Source organism: Solanum dulcamara, chromosome 11, assembly GCF_947179165.1.
Source record: "Solanum dulcamara chromosome 11, daSolDulc1.2, whole genome shotgun sequence".
Classification (NCBI taxonomy): Eukaryota; Viridiplantae; Streptophyta; class Magnoliopsida; order Solanales; family Solanaceae; genus Solanum; species Solanum dulcamara.
The window spans coordinates 52,116,638-52,136,314 of NC_077247.1; the positions used below are offsets into that span (position 1 = coordinate 52,116,638).

The following is a 19,677-nucleotide window of genomic DNA, read 5'->3' on the forward strand; positions in this document are numbered from 1 at the left end:
ACTAACAACCACTGTTTTTAGTGGTCTTACATTTTGAATTCCTAGCCGCATGTTGTGTTTCCCAAGTGTGTACTCGAAAGGAGTTACTAGTTGCTCTTCTAACTGATGTTATAATGCCTGCTGAACTGAGTAAATTGGCTGATAAGCTGCAAAAATATTTGAAAACGAAGGGATATTTGCTTGTGCTTGATGATGTTTGGGAGACTCAGGTATGGGATGATTTATATTCATCCTTCCCAAATACAGGAAATGGAAGCAGAATACTTTTAACAACATGACTTAATGAAGTCACGGAGTGTGAAGGTTTCATTCCCCATCATCTTCATCAGTTTAGAGATGATGAAAGTTGGACACTGCTAAAAGAGACAGTGTTCCAAAATGATACTATCTGCTTTCAGGAACTAGAGGTTGTCGAACAAGAAATTGCCCAAAAGTGTGGAGGGCTACCTCTCTTAGTTGTTTTGGTAGCTGGTATTCTTGCCAAGCCAGAAAAGGAAGTAGAAGACTGGAAGAAAGTGTCGAGAAGTTTAAGCTCGAACATTAAGGGTGACTCCACACGGAGCATGGATATAATAGAAGTAAGCTATAAGGAACTACCCAATAATTTGAAGCCATGCTTTTTGTATTTTGGAGCCTTCTTGGAGGACAAAGAAATCTCTGTGTCCAAGTTAATATGGCTATGGATTGCTGAAGTATTCGTCTTGGAAACTAAACACAAAATGTTGAAGGATATAGCAGAATTTTATATGGATGATCTATCGGGGAGAAACCTAGTGTTTGCTACAAAGAGAAGATCAACCGGTGGAGTGAAATCCTGTCGTATTCATGATCTCTTACATGCTTTTTGCTTGGAAAAAGCTAAGGAATGCAATTATCTCCTCTGGATATATGGGTATTGATTTGCTTATAGCCTTTCCAACTTATTTCCATTTTACTAGCTTTTTCATGCATAATCTTATAGCAATTATTCTTCCAATTTTCAGGGACCATGATCCTGATTCACTTCATTCTTTCTGTGAAAAGCCTTATTATCGTCGCCTATCCATTTATTCTACTCGGGAAGCTATTGATTGATACATGGAGTCCATCGACTTCACATGTTCGTTCTCTGCTATTCACAGAGGATCATACGAAGGAACTTAGCCTGCACAGATGTCATCTTTTGTCCATTTTTGGCAACTTCAAATTCCTCTTAGTGTTAGATTTGGAAGGCATAATGGTTTATTCTTTCCCCACACAACTTATTCTCCTAAGGTACCTTTCTCTTCAGTTTGCTTCGGAATCTATTCCATCATCTGTTGTAAATCTCTGCAACCTTGAATTTAGTAGTTCAAGGTATTCGAGTAGAGTTACAATTGCCAAATACATTTTGGAATATGGTTAAGTTGAGACATGTATGCATAGAGGACCGTGCCACTTTTGATTTGTCCAACCTAGATCACGACTCCTCTTCCTCCTCCTCGTCCCCATCCTCAGTGTTAAATGATTTGGAAACGCTATCTGCTCTGTTATTTACATCTGAAATGGATGTAGAAAGTGTAATGAGACGTACACCTAATCTTTGGAAGTTGAAATGTGTAGTTTCAGGAACATGGAGATATTCCAAATTCTATGCAGATGATTTAGTGGTCTTACATTTTGAATTCCAAGCAGTATGTTGTTTGATGTTATGCAACATCACTTAGCATTCATTTTGTTTGATGTTATTTGTACCTGTGCCTTTGTCCACTCCATTCCCTTCCCTGTAGGCTGTAGTTGCCCACCTACCTCCCTAAAAGAAAAGAGAGGGGGGAGGGGGGAACAAATTGTGGAAGGTTTCATTAGTGGAAGAAAGTTACTTGTGCATCGGATGGTGCAAAGCATTTCAGTGTTATGACGTCGTGTAGTTTTATCACTTTCTTTTCTCTTAAGAATATAGTTGTTGAAGTATCCTCCTCATCTATTGTTATCCCATACCCTGCTTCTCTTTTCAGATATACCTGTGAATTATGATATCAAGAAAAAGAGGTGCAGGGCCCAGAGTTGTAAAGCTACACTTAAGCTTCCTTCCCTGTAGCCAAAGAAACTGACTGGAGAGTGCACTGTCAGGAGAGAGATTCGATCTTCGCAGAATATTTGCTAACCACTTAACTAAACTCCCCTGTTTTAATGTTACTCCCTTCTTCCAATTAACGTCTCCCTTTAATTTATTCCACCCTTCTCATTTTTTTTTATTATACATCAACAAGAACTGGAGGAGATGAAGCCGAAGGCTGCCAACGAAATTCTGAAAGATTGTGCTTTTATACTTTTTCTTTCCTTTAGACATTATCTTTAGACTAACTTCTGTTATTCACTTCTATTAGTTTTCCATTTCAATTTCCCCTTGCATCAACAGCTTACTCAAAGATGAAGACAAATGTATAGTTGTTTATACTTCAAGCCACTCTTTGAGATCATTGCTATGTGGAATCCATTCAGCGCCAAGTTAAGGTAAACTACTCAAGTGACATTTGTTTACAGATTGAAAAATTGACTTTTCAAACTTAGAGTTTGACCGTTCGCGAATCCGTAAAGGTGATTGGTTTACACTACATTTTTATTTTCTAATTCTGATAACGTAATAGAAAGTTCCTACAATTGTTTTGACCAATTATTACACAACTATGCTGAACCAAATTCAGAACTTGGGTTTGATCTGCATCATTCATTCTCATGCTTCAAGTTCATTTACCAGGTAAGTTACGGATCTTTGTTTAGATTTTCATCACAACCAGTGTATGGAACTTGATAAAATTGCGATTTACCATAAATTTCATTCCACTAACTTTTGCAACATTCATTAAAATTGAACCTAACTATAGCATGAAGTTATATGTTTTGGTTAAAGCAGGAAACTAAATCTGATTCACAAGCAGCCAATATCTGTCTCACTTCTCGCGGTAATATTCTCTAACACTTGTTTCTGTCATATTATACATTCAAAAAGTTAAGTACATGTAAACCTTTTGCAAATCAGTCTTAGAAGGGAAAGGTTATATAGTATTGATTGTAGTTGTGAATACGGGATTAGGAAGTATAATCAACTATTAGGAAATAAGAATTGGGATTAGGAATTATTGGGAATAAAGCTACGCTGTATAATACAAATACACTAGGTCTGGGAGAGACTGGTAACCTACATTCTCGAACCTTTTACTACACTTTATAGCTTATTCACTTTTGCATTCCTATTCCTTCCTCTGAAGTATATATGTCTAAGTGTGGAAAACAAAGCATGACAAGCACTTCTGATGTTGCTAGTCTATTTATTTATTTCCGTAGGTGCAATTATGTTTGGAGATGCATTGTTGCCTTCAGAATGTTCTCTCATTGTTAAGGAGTTGAAGCAGATTTTATTGTGTTTTCAAGTGAGTGGAAAATTGCATTTCAGGAAATATAGGTGTGGAAAATTTCAAGTAGACGAATTGCATTTCATTGAAAAAGACGTCATGCAAATTAGATTTATGGTCATTAGAGACAGATGTAGAGTTCGACTATGAATTCGAAAAACAATTAGTTTGGCCCATATTTTATATCTAATTTTAAGAAATCTATTTAATATTTAATCAGCTTTGCGATTTAGAATTTATATATTCTTCGTTATAAAAGTGATTCACATATGTCCTTATCGTTGCATAAATGGTTTGAATATATTATTTTTGTTTAACAGAATTTTGATTCTTTATTTTTTTTAAATGGTTCGAATTATTTGAATTGACTCGTGAAAATTGCACGAATTAATTAAATAAATATAAGTTGTATAGAATGATATACCGTTACAAAAATCATATTATCAATAGTATAGCTTAATGTTATAATACAACATTTATGACTTTTGTTATGAGATAAGTGTCAAAAACACACTTAAATTATATGATTGTTCCATCATTATTGTCAAAAACACATTTAAATTATTCATTTTTTTAAGTTCGCATTTAAACTATTGAGAGTATGAGTTTGATACCTCTTCATTTATTTATTGTCATATTTGAGCTAACAGAAAAGTAGATTTTTAAAAATTAGGTCAAAAGTTTTCACGATTAAACATATTTGTCAATTTATCCGTGTTTTTTTTAAAAAATAAGTGTATGATGCTAAATATTGAGATACATATATTAATATTTATGCTGGAGTGTATATCTTTGAACGCTTCAAATATTGTTCATAAATCGCATCCCATAAATGCGATTGACGCCTTATCTAAAATCTATTTATTTTTGTTTCTTTTTTTCTTCATATTTGAGCCGACAGAAAAGAAGATTCTTGAATATTAGGTCAAAAGCCTCTACAAGTAAGCATACTTCTCAACTTATTCGTGTATTTTTTTTAAAAAAAATTACACAAAATATTAGATTATGATATAGGACTATTTAGAGGAGATTTTAAATTTGTCGAAATTCAATAGGCAATGTATATTTAAACTATATTTAATTTTTGGAGTGTGTCATAATATATAGCAAGTGTATAACTCATATACATATATAGATGAGTGCTTTTAGTTTGGAATATTAAAATATTTTAACACTGAAGTTAGAGGATGTTTGTAATTGAAGGTATTATTTAAATTTAACATGTAAGTTAGAAATATTAATGCATTTACGTTAAAATAGGTGTAGATATACACTTATTAAATACGAATATACACATACTATACATACCAATTAGACGGAATGAGTCTTAGATTTTCATATTCCTTGCTCTTCTTAAGTCTACTCTCTCATGCTTTTATGTATTGATATACATATATTTATATTTATGTTGGATTGTATATATTTGAAAGCTATAAATATATTTCATAAATCGCATTCCACAAATGCAATTTATGCCTTATCAAAAAGCTCTTTATTTTTGCTTCTTTTTTTTTTGTCATATTTGAGCAGATAGAAAAGTAGATTTTGAAATATTATGTCAAAAACATCCATGAATAAGCATATTTTCCAACTTATCTGTGTCTTTTTAAAAGAATAAGTGTATAATACTATATATTAAGATGCGTATATTAATATTTATGTTGGAGTGTATATCTTTGAATGATCAAATATTGTTAATAAATCGCATTTGTGGAATGAGATTTATGCCTTATCTAAAATCTATTCATTTTTTGCTTCCTTTTGTCATATTTGAGCCGATAGAAAAGTATATTCTTGAATATTAATTAGGTTAAAAGTTTTCATGAGTAAGCATACTTGTCAACTTAGCCCTGTCTTTCTTTTAAAAAAAAGTAAATTATACAAAAGATTAGATTATGATTTAGGACTATTCATAAGAGATTTGAAATTGGTCGGAATTGAATGGACAATGTATATTTAAAATATATTTAATTTTTTGAGTGTGTCTTAATTTATAATAAGTGTATAACACATATACACATATAGATGAGTGCTTTTAGTTCAGAATATTAAAATAATTGAACACTTAGGTTAGAGAATGTTTGTAATTGAAGGTATTATGGTAATTTAACATTTAAGTTAGAAAATTTAATGTTTTTAAGGTAAAATAGGTGTAGATATACATTTATTAAATACGAATATACAAATATTATAGATAAAGCGTGTGTTTCGAGTGAAGAAAAAATTATATCAAGAAAATTTATACGTAATCTTACAAAATAATATGAATTTTAGAAGATATACTGTAAAATAATATTATATATTGATATATGTATATTAATACTTATGTTGCACTGTATATTTTTGAATGCTTCAAATATTGTTTATCAATTGCATTCTACAAATGCGATTTATGCCCTATCTAAAATCTATTCATTTTTGCTTCATTTTTTTTCATATTTGAACCGATAGAAAAGTAGATTCTTGAATATTAGGTCAAAAAGCCTCCACGAGTAAGCATACTTATCAACCTATCCCTGCCTTTTTTATATAAAAAGTAAATTATACAAAGTATTAGATTATGATTTAGGTCTATTTAGAGGAGATTTTAAATTGGTCGGATTGAATAGACAATGTATATTTAAACTATATTTAATTTTTTGATTGTATCATAATAAATAGTAAGTGTATAACTCATATACATATATAGATGAGTGCTTTTAGTTCAGAATATTAAAATAATTTAACACTTAAGTTGGAGGATGTTTGTAGTTGAAGGTATTATTTAAATTTAACATTTAAGTTAGAAATCTTATTGCTTTTACGATAAAATAGATGTAGATATACACTTATTAAATACAAATATATACATACTATACATAAAGCGTGTGTTTGGAGCAAAGGAAAAAATTATATCAAAAAATTTTATACGTAATCTTGCAAAACAATATGAATTTTAGAAGATATACTGTTAAATAATATTATATATTGATATATTTATATTAAAATTTATGTTAGACTGTATATATTTAAAAACTGTAAATATTGTTCATAAATTGCATTCCACAAATGCAATTTATGCCTTATCAAAAAGATCTTCATTTTGCTTATTTTTTTGTCATATTCGAACAGACATAAAGGTAGCTTTTTAAATATTTGGTCAAAAGCCTCCACGAATAAATATATCTATCAATTTATCTATGTCTTTTTAAAAAAATAAGTGTATAATACTATATATTGAGATACGTATATTAAAATTTATGTTGCACTGTATATTTTTGAATGCTTCAAACATTGTTCATAAATGGCATTTTTACGCCTTATCTAAAATCTATTCATTTTTGCTTCATTTTTTTCATGCTTGAGCTGACAGAAAAGTAGATTTTTGAATATTATGTCAAAAGGCTCACAAGAAAACATAATTATCAACTTATCCCTATTTTTTTAAAAAAAAAGTAAATTATACAAAATATGAGATTATGATTTAGGACTTATTAGATGAGATTTTAAATTGGTTGGAATTCAATAGACAATGTATATTTAAACTATATTTAATTTTTGGAGTGTATTATAATATATAGTAAGTGTATGACTAATATACATATATAGATGAGTGCTTTTAGTTTGGAATATTAAAACATTTTAACACTTAAATTAGAAGATGTTTGTAATTGAAGTTATTATTTAAATTTAACATTTAAGTTAGAATTTTTAATGCTTTCACGGTAAAATAGGTGTAGATATATACTTATTAAATACGAATATACACATATTATATATAAAGTGTGTGTTTGGAGCTAAGAAGAAAATTATATCAAGAGATTTTTTACGTATTGTTTCAAAACAATATGAATTTTCGAAGATATAATGTTAAATAATATTATAAATTGATATATGCATATTAAAATTTATGTTGCACTCTATAATTTTGAATGCTTTAAATATTGTTCATAAATCGCATCCTACAAATGCGTTTTACGCCTTATCTAAAATCTATTTATTTTTGCTTCGTTTTTTTTCTTCATATTTTAGCCGATAGAAAAGTTTATTCTTGAATATTAGGTCAAAAGGCTCACGAGTAAGCATACTTATCAACTTAACCCTTCCTTTTTTTAAAAGAAAAAGTAAATTATACAAAATATTAGATTATGATTTAAGACTATTTAGAGGAGAATTTAAATAGGTAAGATTGAATAGGAAATGCATATTTAAACTATATTTAATTTTTTGAGTGTATCATAATATAAAGTAAGTGTATAACTCATATACATATATAGTTGAGTGCTTTTTGTTTGAAATATTAAAATAATTTAACACTTAAGTTGGAGGATGTTTGTAGTTGAAGGTATTATTTAAATTTAACATTTAAGTTAGAAATCTTATTGCTTTTACGATAAAATAGATGTAGATATACACTTATTAAATACAAATATATACATACTATACATAAAGCGTGTGTTTGGAGCAAAGGAAAAAATTATATCAAAAAATTTTATACGTAATCTTGCAAAACAATATGAATTTTAGAAGATATACTGTTAAATAATATTATATATTGATATATTTATATTAAAATTTATGTTAGACTGTATATTTTTGAATGCTTCAAATATTATTCATAAATCGCATTCCACAAATGCGATTTACGCCTTATCTTAAATCTATTCATTTTTTCTTTCTTTTTGTCATATTTGAGCCGACAGAAAAGTAGATTTTTAAATATTAGGTCAAAAGCCTCCACGAGTAAGCATACTTAAAAACTTATTCGTGTCTTTTAAAAACGAGTAAATTATACAATATATTAGATTATGATTTAGGACTATTTAGAGGATATTTTAATTTGATCGGAATTGAATGGGCAATGTATATTTAAACTATATTTAATTATTTGAACGTATCATAATATATAGTAAGTGTATCAATTATATACATATATAGATGAGTGCTTTTACTTCGTCATATTAAAATAATTTTACACTTAAGTTAGAGGATGTTTGTTATTGAAGGTATTATATAATTTAACATATAAGTTAGAATTTTCAATGCTTTTAAGGTAAAATAGGTGTAGATATACACATATTATACATAAAGAGTGTGTCTGGAGTGAAGAAAAAAAAATTATATCAGGAGAATTTATAAGTAATCTTGCAAAGCAATATGAATTTTTGAAGATATAATGTTAAATAATATTATATATTGATATACATATAGTAATATTTATGCTGGACTGTATATATTTGAAAGATATAAATATTGTTCATAAATAACATTCCCAATGCGATTTATGCCTTATCAAAAAGCTCTTCATTTTGCTTCCTTTTTTTGTAATATTTGAGCCGATAGAAAAGTAATTTTTTAAATATTAGGTCAAAAGCCTCCACGAGTAAGCATATTTGTCAATTTATCTGTGTCTTTTAAAAAAAATAAGTGTATACTACTATATATTGAGATACGTATATTAATATTTATGTTGGACTATATATCCTTGAATGCTTCAAATATGTTTCATAAATGGCATTCCACAAATGTGATTTAGGCCTTATCTAAAATCTATTCATGTTTTCTTCATTTTTTGTCATATTTGAGCCGACAAAAAAGTAGATTCTTGAATATTAGGTCAAAAGTTTCTACGAGTAAGCATATTTGTCAACTTATCTCTGTCTTTTAAAAAAAGTAAATGATACAAAATATTAGATTATTATTTAGGTCTATTTACAAGAGATTTTAAATTGGTCGGAGTTGAATATGCAATTTATATTTAAAATATATATAGTTTTTTGAGTGTATCATAATATATAGTAACTGTATCACTCATTTACATATATAGATGAATGCTTTAAGTTCAGAATATTAAAATAATTTAACACTTAAGTTAGAGGATGTTTGTAATTGAAGGTATTATTGTAATTTAACATTTAAGTAATAAATTTTAATGCTTTTAAGGTAAAATAGGTGTAGATGTACACTTATTATATACATACATACACACACATATATATATATATATATATATATATATATATATTGAGTTACGTATATTAATATTTATGTTGGACTGTATATCTTTGAAAGCTATAAATATTGTTCATAAGTGGCATTCCACAAATGTGATTTACTATTATCAAAAAGCTCTTCATTTTTGCTTCCTTTTTTGTCATATTTGTGACGACATAAAAGTAGAAATTTGAAATATTAGGTCAAAAGCCTCCACGAGTGTAACGACCCATTAGGTTGTTTTGAGAACTGAAGCTTTTTATTTCATAAAAGATTCGTCCCGTAAATTTTTAATTGGGTATTTTGGACTTTTCCATAACTATGGTTATTTAATTGAGGGATGAATTTAGATAACCTATTTAGTTAATGGGCTAAAGTGATAATATATTTAATACCCTATACCACTTATTCTATATTCATTAAAATAAGTTAATAGGTTTTATCAGTTCAATACATAAGGGTTTTAGAAAAGAAAAGAAAAAGGAAGAAAATTTACCTACGTCACACGAGAGCACGCCGCATTCAGGTAAGAATCAGTATACATATTTTCTTATATATGAACTGAAGGTGTTATTGATAGATTGTACAGTGTATAGATGGAAAATCTTTTTTTTACTATATTAATTGAATTGGAAAGAAAACAAATAATTTTGGGCATGTTGGAATTAAGTGATTCTGCTGCAGCGTCTTAGTGGCCATCATTCATTAATGATGGCCAATGATTGGGTAGTAAAGGGTTGAAATGATTAGAGGAGTATAGGGTGACTTAATTGTCTTCTGCAAATTGTAGTTTAGCGACAAGGTATTAATTCGTATATAGACTTATTATTTCTTTCTTTCCAGATCCTTTGTATAATGATTGCACTATAAATTTAAGTTTTGATAAATTGAGATATGTAATTAGATAATAAGTGTATTATATTATATGAATACCATTAGATTTATGATATTAGAGGAATTGAGGCTTAACCCTAGGCTTGAGTTTTAGAGAATTAATTATAGAGTTGGGTTTGTTGTGGGGTCTAGGTTAAACATATAAATAATATTGGCGTCTACGGACTAGTTTACTTATAAATATTATATATTTGATAGATTGAAAATAGTCTGAGACATTGAAGAAGGAAAAGGCATTGGTGGATTAGCTTGCTTTACATCGGTTCTTCGGTTGAGGTAGGTTATGATTTTATTTTATATCATAGATAGTCTCTTAATAGTGATTGATAGTCATTGAGTAATGCGTGAAGTTTACTATGCATTTAATTATTGTGGTTTGGATGCTTGATATGTTTTTGTGATTGGTCTGAAATCCCGAGGCCATAAAATCCATAATCTTGAACTTGACCTATCAAAAATGGTGTCTTGAATAAAGAAGGCTTGATGAAATATTGTTAATGAAGTGGAATGTAATCATAAAGAATGATAAATTAATTATATTTGGATCGGGTGTCACATTCGGCACTGTAATATAAAAGGAGAAGAACTTAAAATGACTTAATGCTACCCAATCTCCAATAACTCATTTTCCAAAAGAGTGTGATGTGAAGGCATAAGTCCTCCTGTGTGATCTTAATATTGTTGATTGGTTATGAAACTGTGTTGTCACTTGATCTTGATCTTGTTGGTTTTCACCTGTTAAGTGCTACGGTTGATTTCCCGCTATTACTTATGCATATTTATTTCTATTTTGAGTCGGCCGATGATACCTACTCAGTACATGTTGTCATGTACTGACCCCTACTTGTATCTTTTCTTGTTTTATTTTGTGGAGTGCAACGAGTGTTCCACCGACTTCGACTCGACCTCAGCTCTAGACAGTCTCCAGTCCATCGAATTGCAGGGTGAGCTATCTTTCTAGCTGACGATGGATTCTCTTAGTCATGACATAATATCCCTAGTGTTTGGACACGAACTATGTCACTTATTTTATTTTAGTGTTTGACATTCTAGACTTAGTATTTTAGAATTATATGTCCTTGATGTGATGACTTTGAGGTTTTGGGAAAAACGTATTTATTTGAGCTTCCGCGTTATTGTTATATTTATTAGTTAGGGTTTGTATTGTTGGTTCTCCCACCTAGGAGGTTAAGTGTGGGTGCCACTCATGACCCATTTTGGATCGTGACAACGAGTAAGTATATTTGTCAATTTATTCGTGTTTTTTTTTTAAAAAATGCATAATACTATATATTTAGATACTTATATTAATATTTATGTTGGAATATATATCTTTGAACGCTTCAAATATTATCTCAAATCGGACATTGCATCCATCCAATGCATTCTTTTCGATCTTGTACCTGGTACACTATTCATAAATCAGATTCCACAAATGCGATTTACGCCTCATCTAAAATCTATTCATTTTTGTTTCGTTTTTTTGTCATATTTGAGTCGAAGAAAAGTAGATTCTTGAATATTAGGTCAAAAGCTTCCACGAGTAAGCATACTTATAAACTTATCCGTGTCTTTTTAAAAAAGTTATGATATAGACTCGCTTAATCCTGAATATGGATCCGTACATGTATCAATTATAATACTCACATATCTTCTCTTTTCCTCTAATATATTTATAGACGCAAGTCTTTGACTGGTATTTCACGAACACATCGCTAGGATTAGTTTCTATGTGAAAATAGTTGTTTAAGAATCCAAATAAAAATGAACAAGCACCTCTATTTATCTGATAAAGTTCGTTATCCCCCCCCCCCCATTAGTAAAGATTTATATCTTCACAAGTTATGGGGTTTGATTTTCTTGATTGCTTTCAAAAGTATGTTCTTAATAGGTTAAGTAAATGACACTGTATTAGAGTACTCTGAATTTCAAGTAGGGTAAACATAAACCACATATTACAAAACATTTCATCATAAGGAATGAAAATAGACGCAAAATATTTTATAGAGGCTTTTGGGGATTTTTACTGTAAGTTGGTGAAAAAATAGACAGTACTTATTGTTTTATCACAATTGAAGTTGTGTTATAGCAAAGAGTAGTTGTGTTGAAAATTTTTAAGTTTGACACATTTGAATTTCTTCTCGAATTTTGAGATTCTCAACCTTATATATATATTACTATTTTTTTAAAAAAGTAATTGCAGATTTTTTAGTGCTTGAATTGCCCAATCTGATGTATAAGTTTATTTGATGATCAACTGCAGGTTTCTTCAGTAGTTGATCATGATATTTTAAACGGAAAATGACCTAAAATTTCTTTGAACTATTGAAAATGGTACAAAAATGCCTCCATCCATCTATTGGATCTAATATATCTTTGACATCTACCTTTAGGTTTAAAAATGACATTTTCTTTAACGAAAAAGGGCATGAGGGGCATTTTTGTACCATTTCCAATAGTTTGAGGGCATTTTAGGCCCTTTTCCGTAATGAAAATTCTGTTAAATAAATTTTAATTTATAATTAATTTTAAATAATTAAACTGTAACCAATAGATGACTGCCACGTATTTAAAAAATTTATTCAAATTATTTAATTACCATGTGTTTCCCCAACAATCACTGTTTAATTTGCAGGTCTTTCAATATTTTCGTATCCACTTATTTCAGTATATTTTCCCGTTCAAAGAATGAAAAACTAAACTTTGGTTAAAATTTTCTATATCGGATGCTTGCCTTTTACGGTGTTTTTATTTTCCTTGACCTTCGTAATGCAACTATCAATTCAATATTTGTTTCCAAAGGACTAATACATAAATTTCTTAATAACATAGCCAAGAGTTTTGAAAGTACTTCTGACATTGAGAAGCAAAGTAGATCTCAAATATATCCACTGTTTTTGTTGAACCTAAGCTGTCCTAGATCTTTATATGAATCGACTTTGGAGCCTTCAAAGATCTCTGTGGAATTTAGGGTGAGTTTCTTTGTTGGGATTTGTGATTTAATTTGTTTTGGGGTTGGAAATGAATCTGAGGCTTTGGATTTATTTTATAGAATTAAGTTTATGTTAGTGTTTGTTTTGTGAGAATTGGTTTGGGTTGTTTTCTTTAAAAGATATTCAAAACACCTAATCATTTTTGCTTCAATATGGGTGAAATTAATAGGTTAAAACTGGTTAAATCATTATTTATTACTAATCGTATAGAATTTCAAAGTATTAAAAAGGACCCCCTAACAATTATATGGCCCTTGCGTCATAGCTGTTCCCAGAGAACAAAATAATCTCCCTTTTGTTATGGGAAAACTATGCAAAACCACGTTTCTATCTTTTTTGTTCAATTGTTGCACAGTTAAGAGTATTTTTGACAATTTTCTAAAATGAAGAGATTGTTTTATTTGACTAATTAAAAATAAAAAGGAAATAAAAGATCGTCACATGGTGATAAGTTTTATAATTAACTAACGTGGGTGAACGAGCCATCTAGGATTAAATATAATACATATACTTTGTATGAAATTTATTTTAGGAGATTGTTTGATTTGATGGCCTAAACACTTAATAGGTTGGGGTTGAAAACTTTGAACGGAGGTCTTGACATATTTTATTTGTAGGTTTCACGATCAAAAGTCAATAGAAAAATTCTGAATAGAGGTCTCTAAGCAAACACTTAATAAAAAAGAAAGTGTTTGCTTTTATGGTTGAATGTAAGTTTAAAAAGATGTCCTGCAAAATTTTTAAAATTATAATATTATATTGAAAATAAGGTAATATTAAATATTTTAAAAGTTTAAAATGAGATTATAGTTATTAGAATAGATATACAGTTCAACTATGAATTTGAAATACAGTTATTTTGGATTAAATTTAGATATTTAATTTTTAAATAGACTCTTCTTATTAAAAAATAAATAAGTAATGGAATAAACTTTTTAAAAAATGATATATTTTGTATTAACGTGTTTTTTATTCCGCGTGTATTAACTAATAATTCGAAAACTATAAATCAGACACCACCTGCCCATATTAGAACTCAAGTGCAACCGGAACTTCATACGCTACCGGCGCATCTTAGCGTACTCCACCAGTGCTGCTCTTAACTGTTCCGGTGACGATGATCGATCAAAACCATAAACCCTAAATCAATTTTCCCGTCGATCTATTTATTGGTATTCTACTGCTCTTCCCCATTATCTTGATATTCTTCCATCCATTAAAAAGAAGAAGGAAAATTCAAGAACTCGATATTGCATGTTGATTTTTTAAGAAAAGTTCAAGAAGGAAAATTCAAGAACTCGATATGGCATGTTGAATTTTTAAGAAAGTTTCAAGAACTCCACCGGATTGCTGCTATTAATTATCCCATTGACGATGTCCGATCAAAACCCTAAATCAATTTTACCGCCGTTCTATCTGCTCAAGTAAATACTACTTCTCTTCCCATTATCTTGGTTTTCTTCCATCAATTAAAAAAGAAAGAAGGGAAATTCAAGAACTATTGGAATTCTTGCATACATTCTTATAAAGAAAAAAAAAAACCAAGAACATGTTGGCATGCATTCTGTTTAAGAAAAATTCAAGAACTTGTTTGTTTTTTGAAGAAATTGTAGTTTTTAAGAATTTATTGTCGTGGAGCGTATCAAGGAAATTCAAGAAGTCTTTAAAAATAAATAAATTATGTTGTCATTCTTGCAACTTATGTTAAGGATGTTCAAGAATTTGATTTTACTTTTTTAGGGAAATGGGGAGCATTAAGTGAATACCTGAGGCTATTTGGAGTTCAATTCGATTAGGGGTTATCTTGTTGTTGAGGAGTTGGTTTCCAACAGCCTTGAAGCTGGTGCCACCAAGGTGTACTAATTTACCTTTTCAAAAGTTTCAATACTCTTTATGACTTTACTAGGTATTGAATGGAAAGATGTGGAGTTGTTCTTGAAGGCCTCATTCGCACAACTTTAAAAAAATTAAGTAGTTTAATTATAAGAAGTTGTGATTTGTAGTATTTTGAATGAAAACACTCAATTGGACAGACTTTCATAAATGCCCTCAGTGGCCTTTTTCCTTTACACGGTCTAGACTTTTTGACTTTGATTGTATCTTAAAAATGGAAAACTGTGCCATGTAAGTGAATGGGGAATTGTGGTTCATCTTTTCTGATTTTGTTAATGTTTTGAGGATCAGTAAAAGATGGGCTGCTGAGAACATAATAGTTAAGTGACTAACGACGCCGTGGTTTCATGCAGTTTTAATCATTTAGACTAATTGCACCTGCAAATTTGTGTGTTGCTTGCACAGAAGGCAGAGACCGGTGAGGCTCTTCAATGAATTCTTATGTTCCTTTGTTTGCTACTTCTGATGACGTGGGCATATCTCCTCTTAGTATGATGCTCCATTCTAGTATCATATTTTTTTTTTCCAAATGAATATTCTTATATCACAACACTTATTTCTTTTTTCCATGAGAGTTACTTCCTTGTAGGACTGTTCTTTTTGTGTTTATTGTTCTTATAAGTTGTGTACTCCTAGGTTGAACTTTAACCCAGTTTCCACTTTTCACTCCTGGGAATTAATATCTTTTTACAGATTTTCTTTTATTTATTATTTTGTGGTTTTACTTGTAACTGGGAAAACTGGTATGGCTGTAGATAACACAAAATATTGATGCTTACATTTTGTTTTGCTTTTATTGTAAGATGTTCATGTACATCTCAATCTTGGTACTTCATTTGCAATGTATATATATATGTGTGTGTGTATCCTCTCCCCTTTTTTTAGGTGCTTCATCTTCTGTTGTGCTTCCTCTTTCTCTGGCCATTTTAACTATGGTTTTATAGGCTTGCTTTACACCAGTGACATCAAAATACAGCCGTTCAGATGATATGTATGCTTTCCCAGCAAGCTTTTGCTTTAAACGAGAGGCTCTGAGCTCTATTTGTGAGGTTTCTTTGTTGGATATTGTTACCAAAACTCATGGGAGGCCAAATGGATATCGTAAGGTTTTGAAGATAAAGTTCTTTTGAGTTTTAGTTGGTAGTATCCATTAGGATAAGTATAAAACTACTAACTTGGTCCTTGTTCTTGCCATTGTTTATCGGACAGCAAGTGTTTGTACCTTGGAATTGATGATTGTAGACAAAATGTTGGTACAACAGGTAATCCTGTACAAGCAAGCTCTACCTACCTGATACATGAGTTGACTGCTGTTTGCTAATAAGGAGATTAGTTGGGATTTTTCTTTTTGCAGTCATTGTTCATGACGTATTTTACAACCAACCAGATCGAAGGAAGCAAATGCACTCCAAGTACTTCTAGTTTTCTCAAAATCAAACAAGTAAAAGATATTGATTTACAGACTTTACTTCTAAAAGCTGTACTCTGATCTGATTGTTCTTTTGGCTTGCATTTATAATCTTGAAGTCCAAAGAGAGTTTTCATTCTCTAAAAGAGTCTTTTCTAAGAATCGGCCTTGCGCATCCCAGTGTCTCCTTCAAAATTGTTTATATCGAAAGGTCCGTCTTTGACACACTAGCTAACTTAAGGATATTTCCTGTCTGGTTTCTTAGGATTTGTTCATTTGCATGCAGTGAGGATGACCTGCTTTGCACACGTGTTTCTCCTTCTCCTTGCCTTTGTTGTCCAGTGGGTTTGGGATGCGTCTGAGTTCCTTTAACAAATTGAATGCAAGCGTTGGTGCATTCAAGCTTTTAGGATACATCTCAGGTCCTGATGTTTACACAGTGAAGGTATACAGGTCCAAATTGATGGATAAAGAGATGTGATAAATCATCTTTTCTACACTTTGTTTCCCTAACAACCACTGTTTAATTTGCAGGTCCTTCAGTATTTCTATATCCACTTATTTCAGTATGTTGTCTTGACAAAAGAAACAAAAAACTAATCTTTGATTAACATTTACTATAGCGGATGCTTGTTTTTTTACCTTGTTTTTGTTTGTCAATTAAAACATGTCACTTGTTCATTTTTGTTCCATATTAGATGTGAAATCAACTTGCCAGAAATGATGTGCAGCATTTAACTCCGTTAGCTGGCACCATTGATACTGATTGTGTTAATAGATAAAGCTATTTTGATGTGTTTTTCAAGAATCTCTTGTGGTGACTAGTTGGTTCTTAATGGTACTTGTAGGATTGGCACCCCGTCCTTCTCTTTTTTGAGGATATTGTCGCGAACCTCAGAACTGGAAGTGACTCTGTCGGTGAGAACAATTGTACTCGACATTTTTATGCAACATCCCTTAGGATTTATTGTATTTGATATTATTTGTACATGTGGCTTTGTCCACTCCACAATCCCTTCCCTGTAGGCTGTAGTCACCCACCTGCCTCCCTAAAAGGGGGGGGGGGGGACAAATTGTGGAGAGTTGGTTAGTGGAAGAGAGAATTACTTATGCATCAGATGGTGCAAAGCATTTCAGTGTAGTTTATCACTTTCTTTTCTCTTAAGGTACTTTTGAAAAACCTAGATAGAATAATGTTTTACCTACAGAGGATGATTTCCTTCTAAACATGAAGCTGTTGTCACGTATAATTTTGGAAACATGGAACTTAATTTCTTGGTCCCTGCCATAAATAATTTGGAAAAAGAGGACTGCAAAGTTTATCTCTATTTTTATGCTCTTTGTAGAGAGGATATGGCCAGTGTAGGGGGACTTGATCCTCCATGGGATGTTTATGGTTCAGGTCCTTCTGATTTCTACTATGATGGAGATGATTTGACACATGCATTCTCATGGTGAAGAGAGTCTTAAGAACTATTTGATACCACGAACTATGCCCTCCTCTAGGGTGGATGGAAACTCACATAAAAGGATTGATACTGGAAATCGAGGTAAAACAGAAGAGCTTATAAGGAAGAAGATGAGTAAAAGAAGTCACTGCTCCTCCATTTTACCGAGGCAAGAAGAAGTTCTTTGCCACGAGTGAGTCTACAAGAAAGGCAACAGTAAATAAGAATATTAAGACAGTTCATGATGTGCCACTCTTGCCAGGTAATTTGTCCTTGAGTGCATGTTTGTGTTAATAATCAGTGATGACAGAAAATGTGTGCAACTAATTAATGTTCTTTTCCGTTGTGCAGAAACTAGAGCTGCAAGGAGACTGCTTCATTCTGCAGAAGCTATCTGCTTGGAACTTCCACATCAGTCATACCATCACTGCGATCAATCTTTAATCCCAAGTTGTGGTGATGGTGTATTCTCTGATGAAACGTATGTTATCAAATTTCTCGGGAATGTTAGGTCTCTTTCTGATATTATCTCAATCAAATATGTCAGTAACAACTCACATGAGCTGATGTTTCTCTCTTCAGGCCAAGTGTGAAAATGAAGCTTGATAACATCTGGAATAACAAATTACAAGCTCAAGGGGAGTGCACGAGTACACGTGATGGGGAGTCAAAAGAAGGTAAACTATTCCTGCCATTTGTTCCTAACCTGATTAAGAGCTGAATTTTCCCAGTGCATGTTTTAGTTAATTAGCTTCATTTCTTTCACCCACTTTTCAAGATTATCTTAGACTGCATTCTTATAAATCATGAAAGCATTAGAGATTACAATGTCTCATTCCAAGTCTCCTAGGCCACATAGTATCTTTCAAACTGGACTCCATTACTATAAGAAACCCTATAACCCTTTTGTCAATTTTAACTGACAGAGTATTCTAACATCTTCAGAGTACTATATAAACAAACGTTCTGGGAAATGGATAAAGCAAAAGCTCAGAAGGGAAAGAATGAGAGGCTACAGGGATCTGAGGGTTTTTGTTCCAAGGGTGGTTGCTTCTCACTGAATTAACCAATGATTTCTCCATTACTGTCTCCTATTTTGTACCTGATTTGTTGCACTTGAGCCGAGGGTCTTTCAGAAACAACCTCTCTGCCTCCACAAGCTAGTGGTAAGGTCTGCGTACATTCTACTCTCCCCAGACCTCACTTGTGCGATTTCAGTGGGTATGTTGTTGTGTTGTTGTACTTCATCACCTGAAGTTGTACTTTCTTTTGAATGATCTGGTGTCTCACGAGATGGACTGATGCTGGGAGAAAGATATGGTAATCTTTTTGCAAAATGTTGGACTTACATCATCTTTTCTATTGTCTTGATGCTGCTAAACATAATTCATTTTGCCTAACAACTAGGATGTTCATAAATTGGAATGGTTGTTGTAGTCTATAGGATTGCATGCATTACTCAACTGATAGGCTGTTTGACAGTTTGTATTCATTAATATCTTTTTACAGATGATCTTTTATTTATTAATTTGTGGTTTTACTTGTTGTTAGGTGAGCTGGTATAGCTGTACACAATACAAAATGTCGATGCTTACATTTGTTTTGCTTTTATTGTAAAATGTTTGTGTATATTGCATTCCTGGTGCTTCAGTTGCAATAAGATACTTTCTTTTCCTGTACCGTGTCCCAAAAATATA

General features: G+C 31.1%; 1 protein-coding gene and 1 long non-coding RNA gene across 19 annotated transcripts; both read left to right on the forward strand.

Annotated features, from left to right (window-relative positions):
- The first annotated feature begins 283 nt into the window (after positions 1-283).
- On the forward strand, positions 284-3,633 carry LOC129872222 (putative late blight resistance protein homolog R1B-11). Its single transcript, XM_055947134.1, has 2 exons — positions 284-892; positions 984-3,633. The coding sequence occupies exons 1-2, from the start codon at positions 564-566 to the stop codon at positions 1,072-1,074; spliced, it is 420 nt and encodes a 139-aa protein (XP_055803109.1). The 5' UTR covers positions 284-563; the 3' UTR covers positions 1,075-3,633.
- A 10,608-nt stretch (positions 3,634-14,241) lies between these two features.
- On the forward strand, positions 14,242-19,300 carry LOC129872223 (uncharacterized). 18 transcript variants are annotated; one of them, XR_008762525.1, is made up of 13 exons: positions 14,242-14,655; positions 14,972-15,085; positions 15,478-15,542; positions 16,069-16,225; positions 16,334-16,386; positions 16,479-16,565; positions 16,819-16,977; positions 17,381-17,450; positions 17,879-18,242; positions 18,332-18,461; positions 18,563-18,657; positions 18,926-19,151; positions 19,274-19,300. It is a non-coding gene; the product is annotated as an uncharacterized LOC129872223 (long non-coding RNA). The 18 variants fall into 18 exon arrangements; XR_008762524.1 differs by having other exon boundaries at positions 18,926-19,146; XR_008762520.1 differs by adding an exon at positions 16,652-16,743 and having other exon boundaries at positions 18,926-19,294.
- The last annotated feature ends 377 nt before the right edge of the window (positions 19,301-19,677 follow it).

What these genes read in the sequence shown, in the direction of transcription:
- LOC129872222 (XM_055947134.1), top strand. Translation starts at nt 564, where the DNA reads ATGGATATAATAGAAGTAAGCTATAAGGAACTACCCAATAATTTGAAG. An exon ending in TATCTCCTCTGGATATATGG is followed by an intron (nt 893 to 983) that starts GTATTGATTTGC and finishes TCCAATTTTCAG; the next exon opens with GGACCATGATCCTGATTCAC.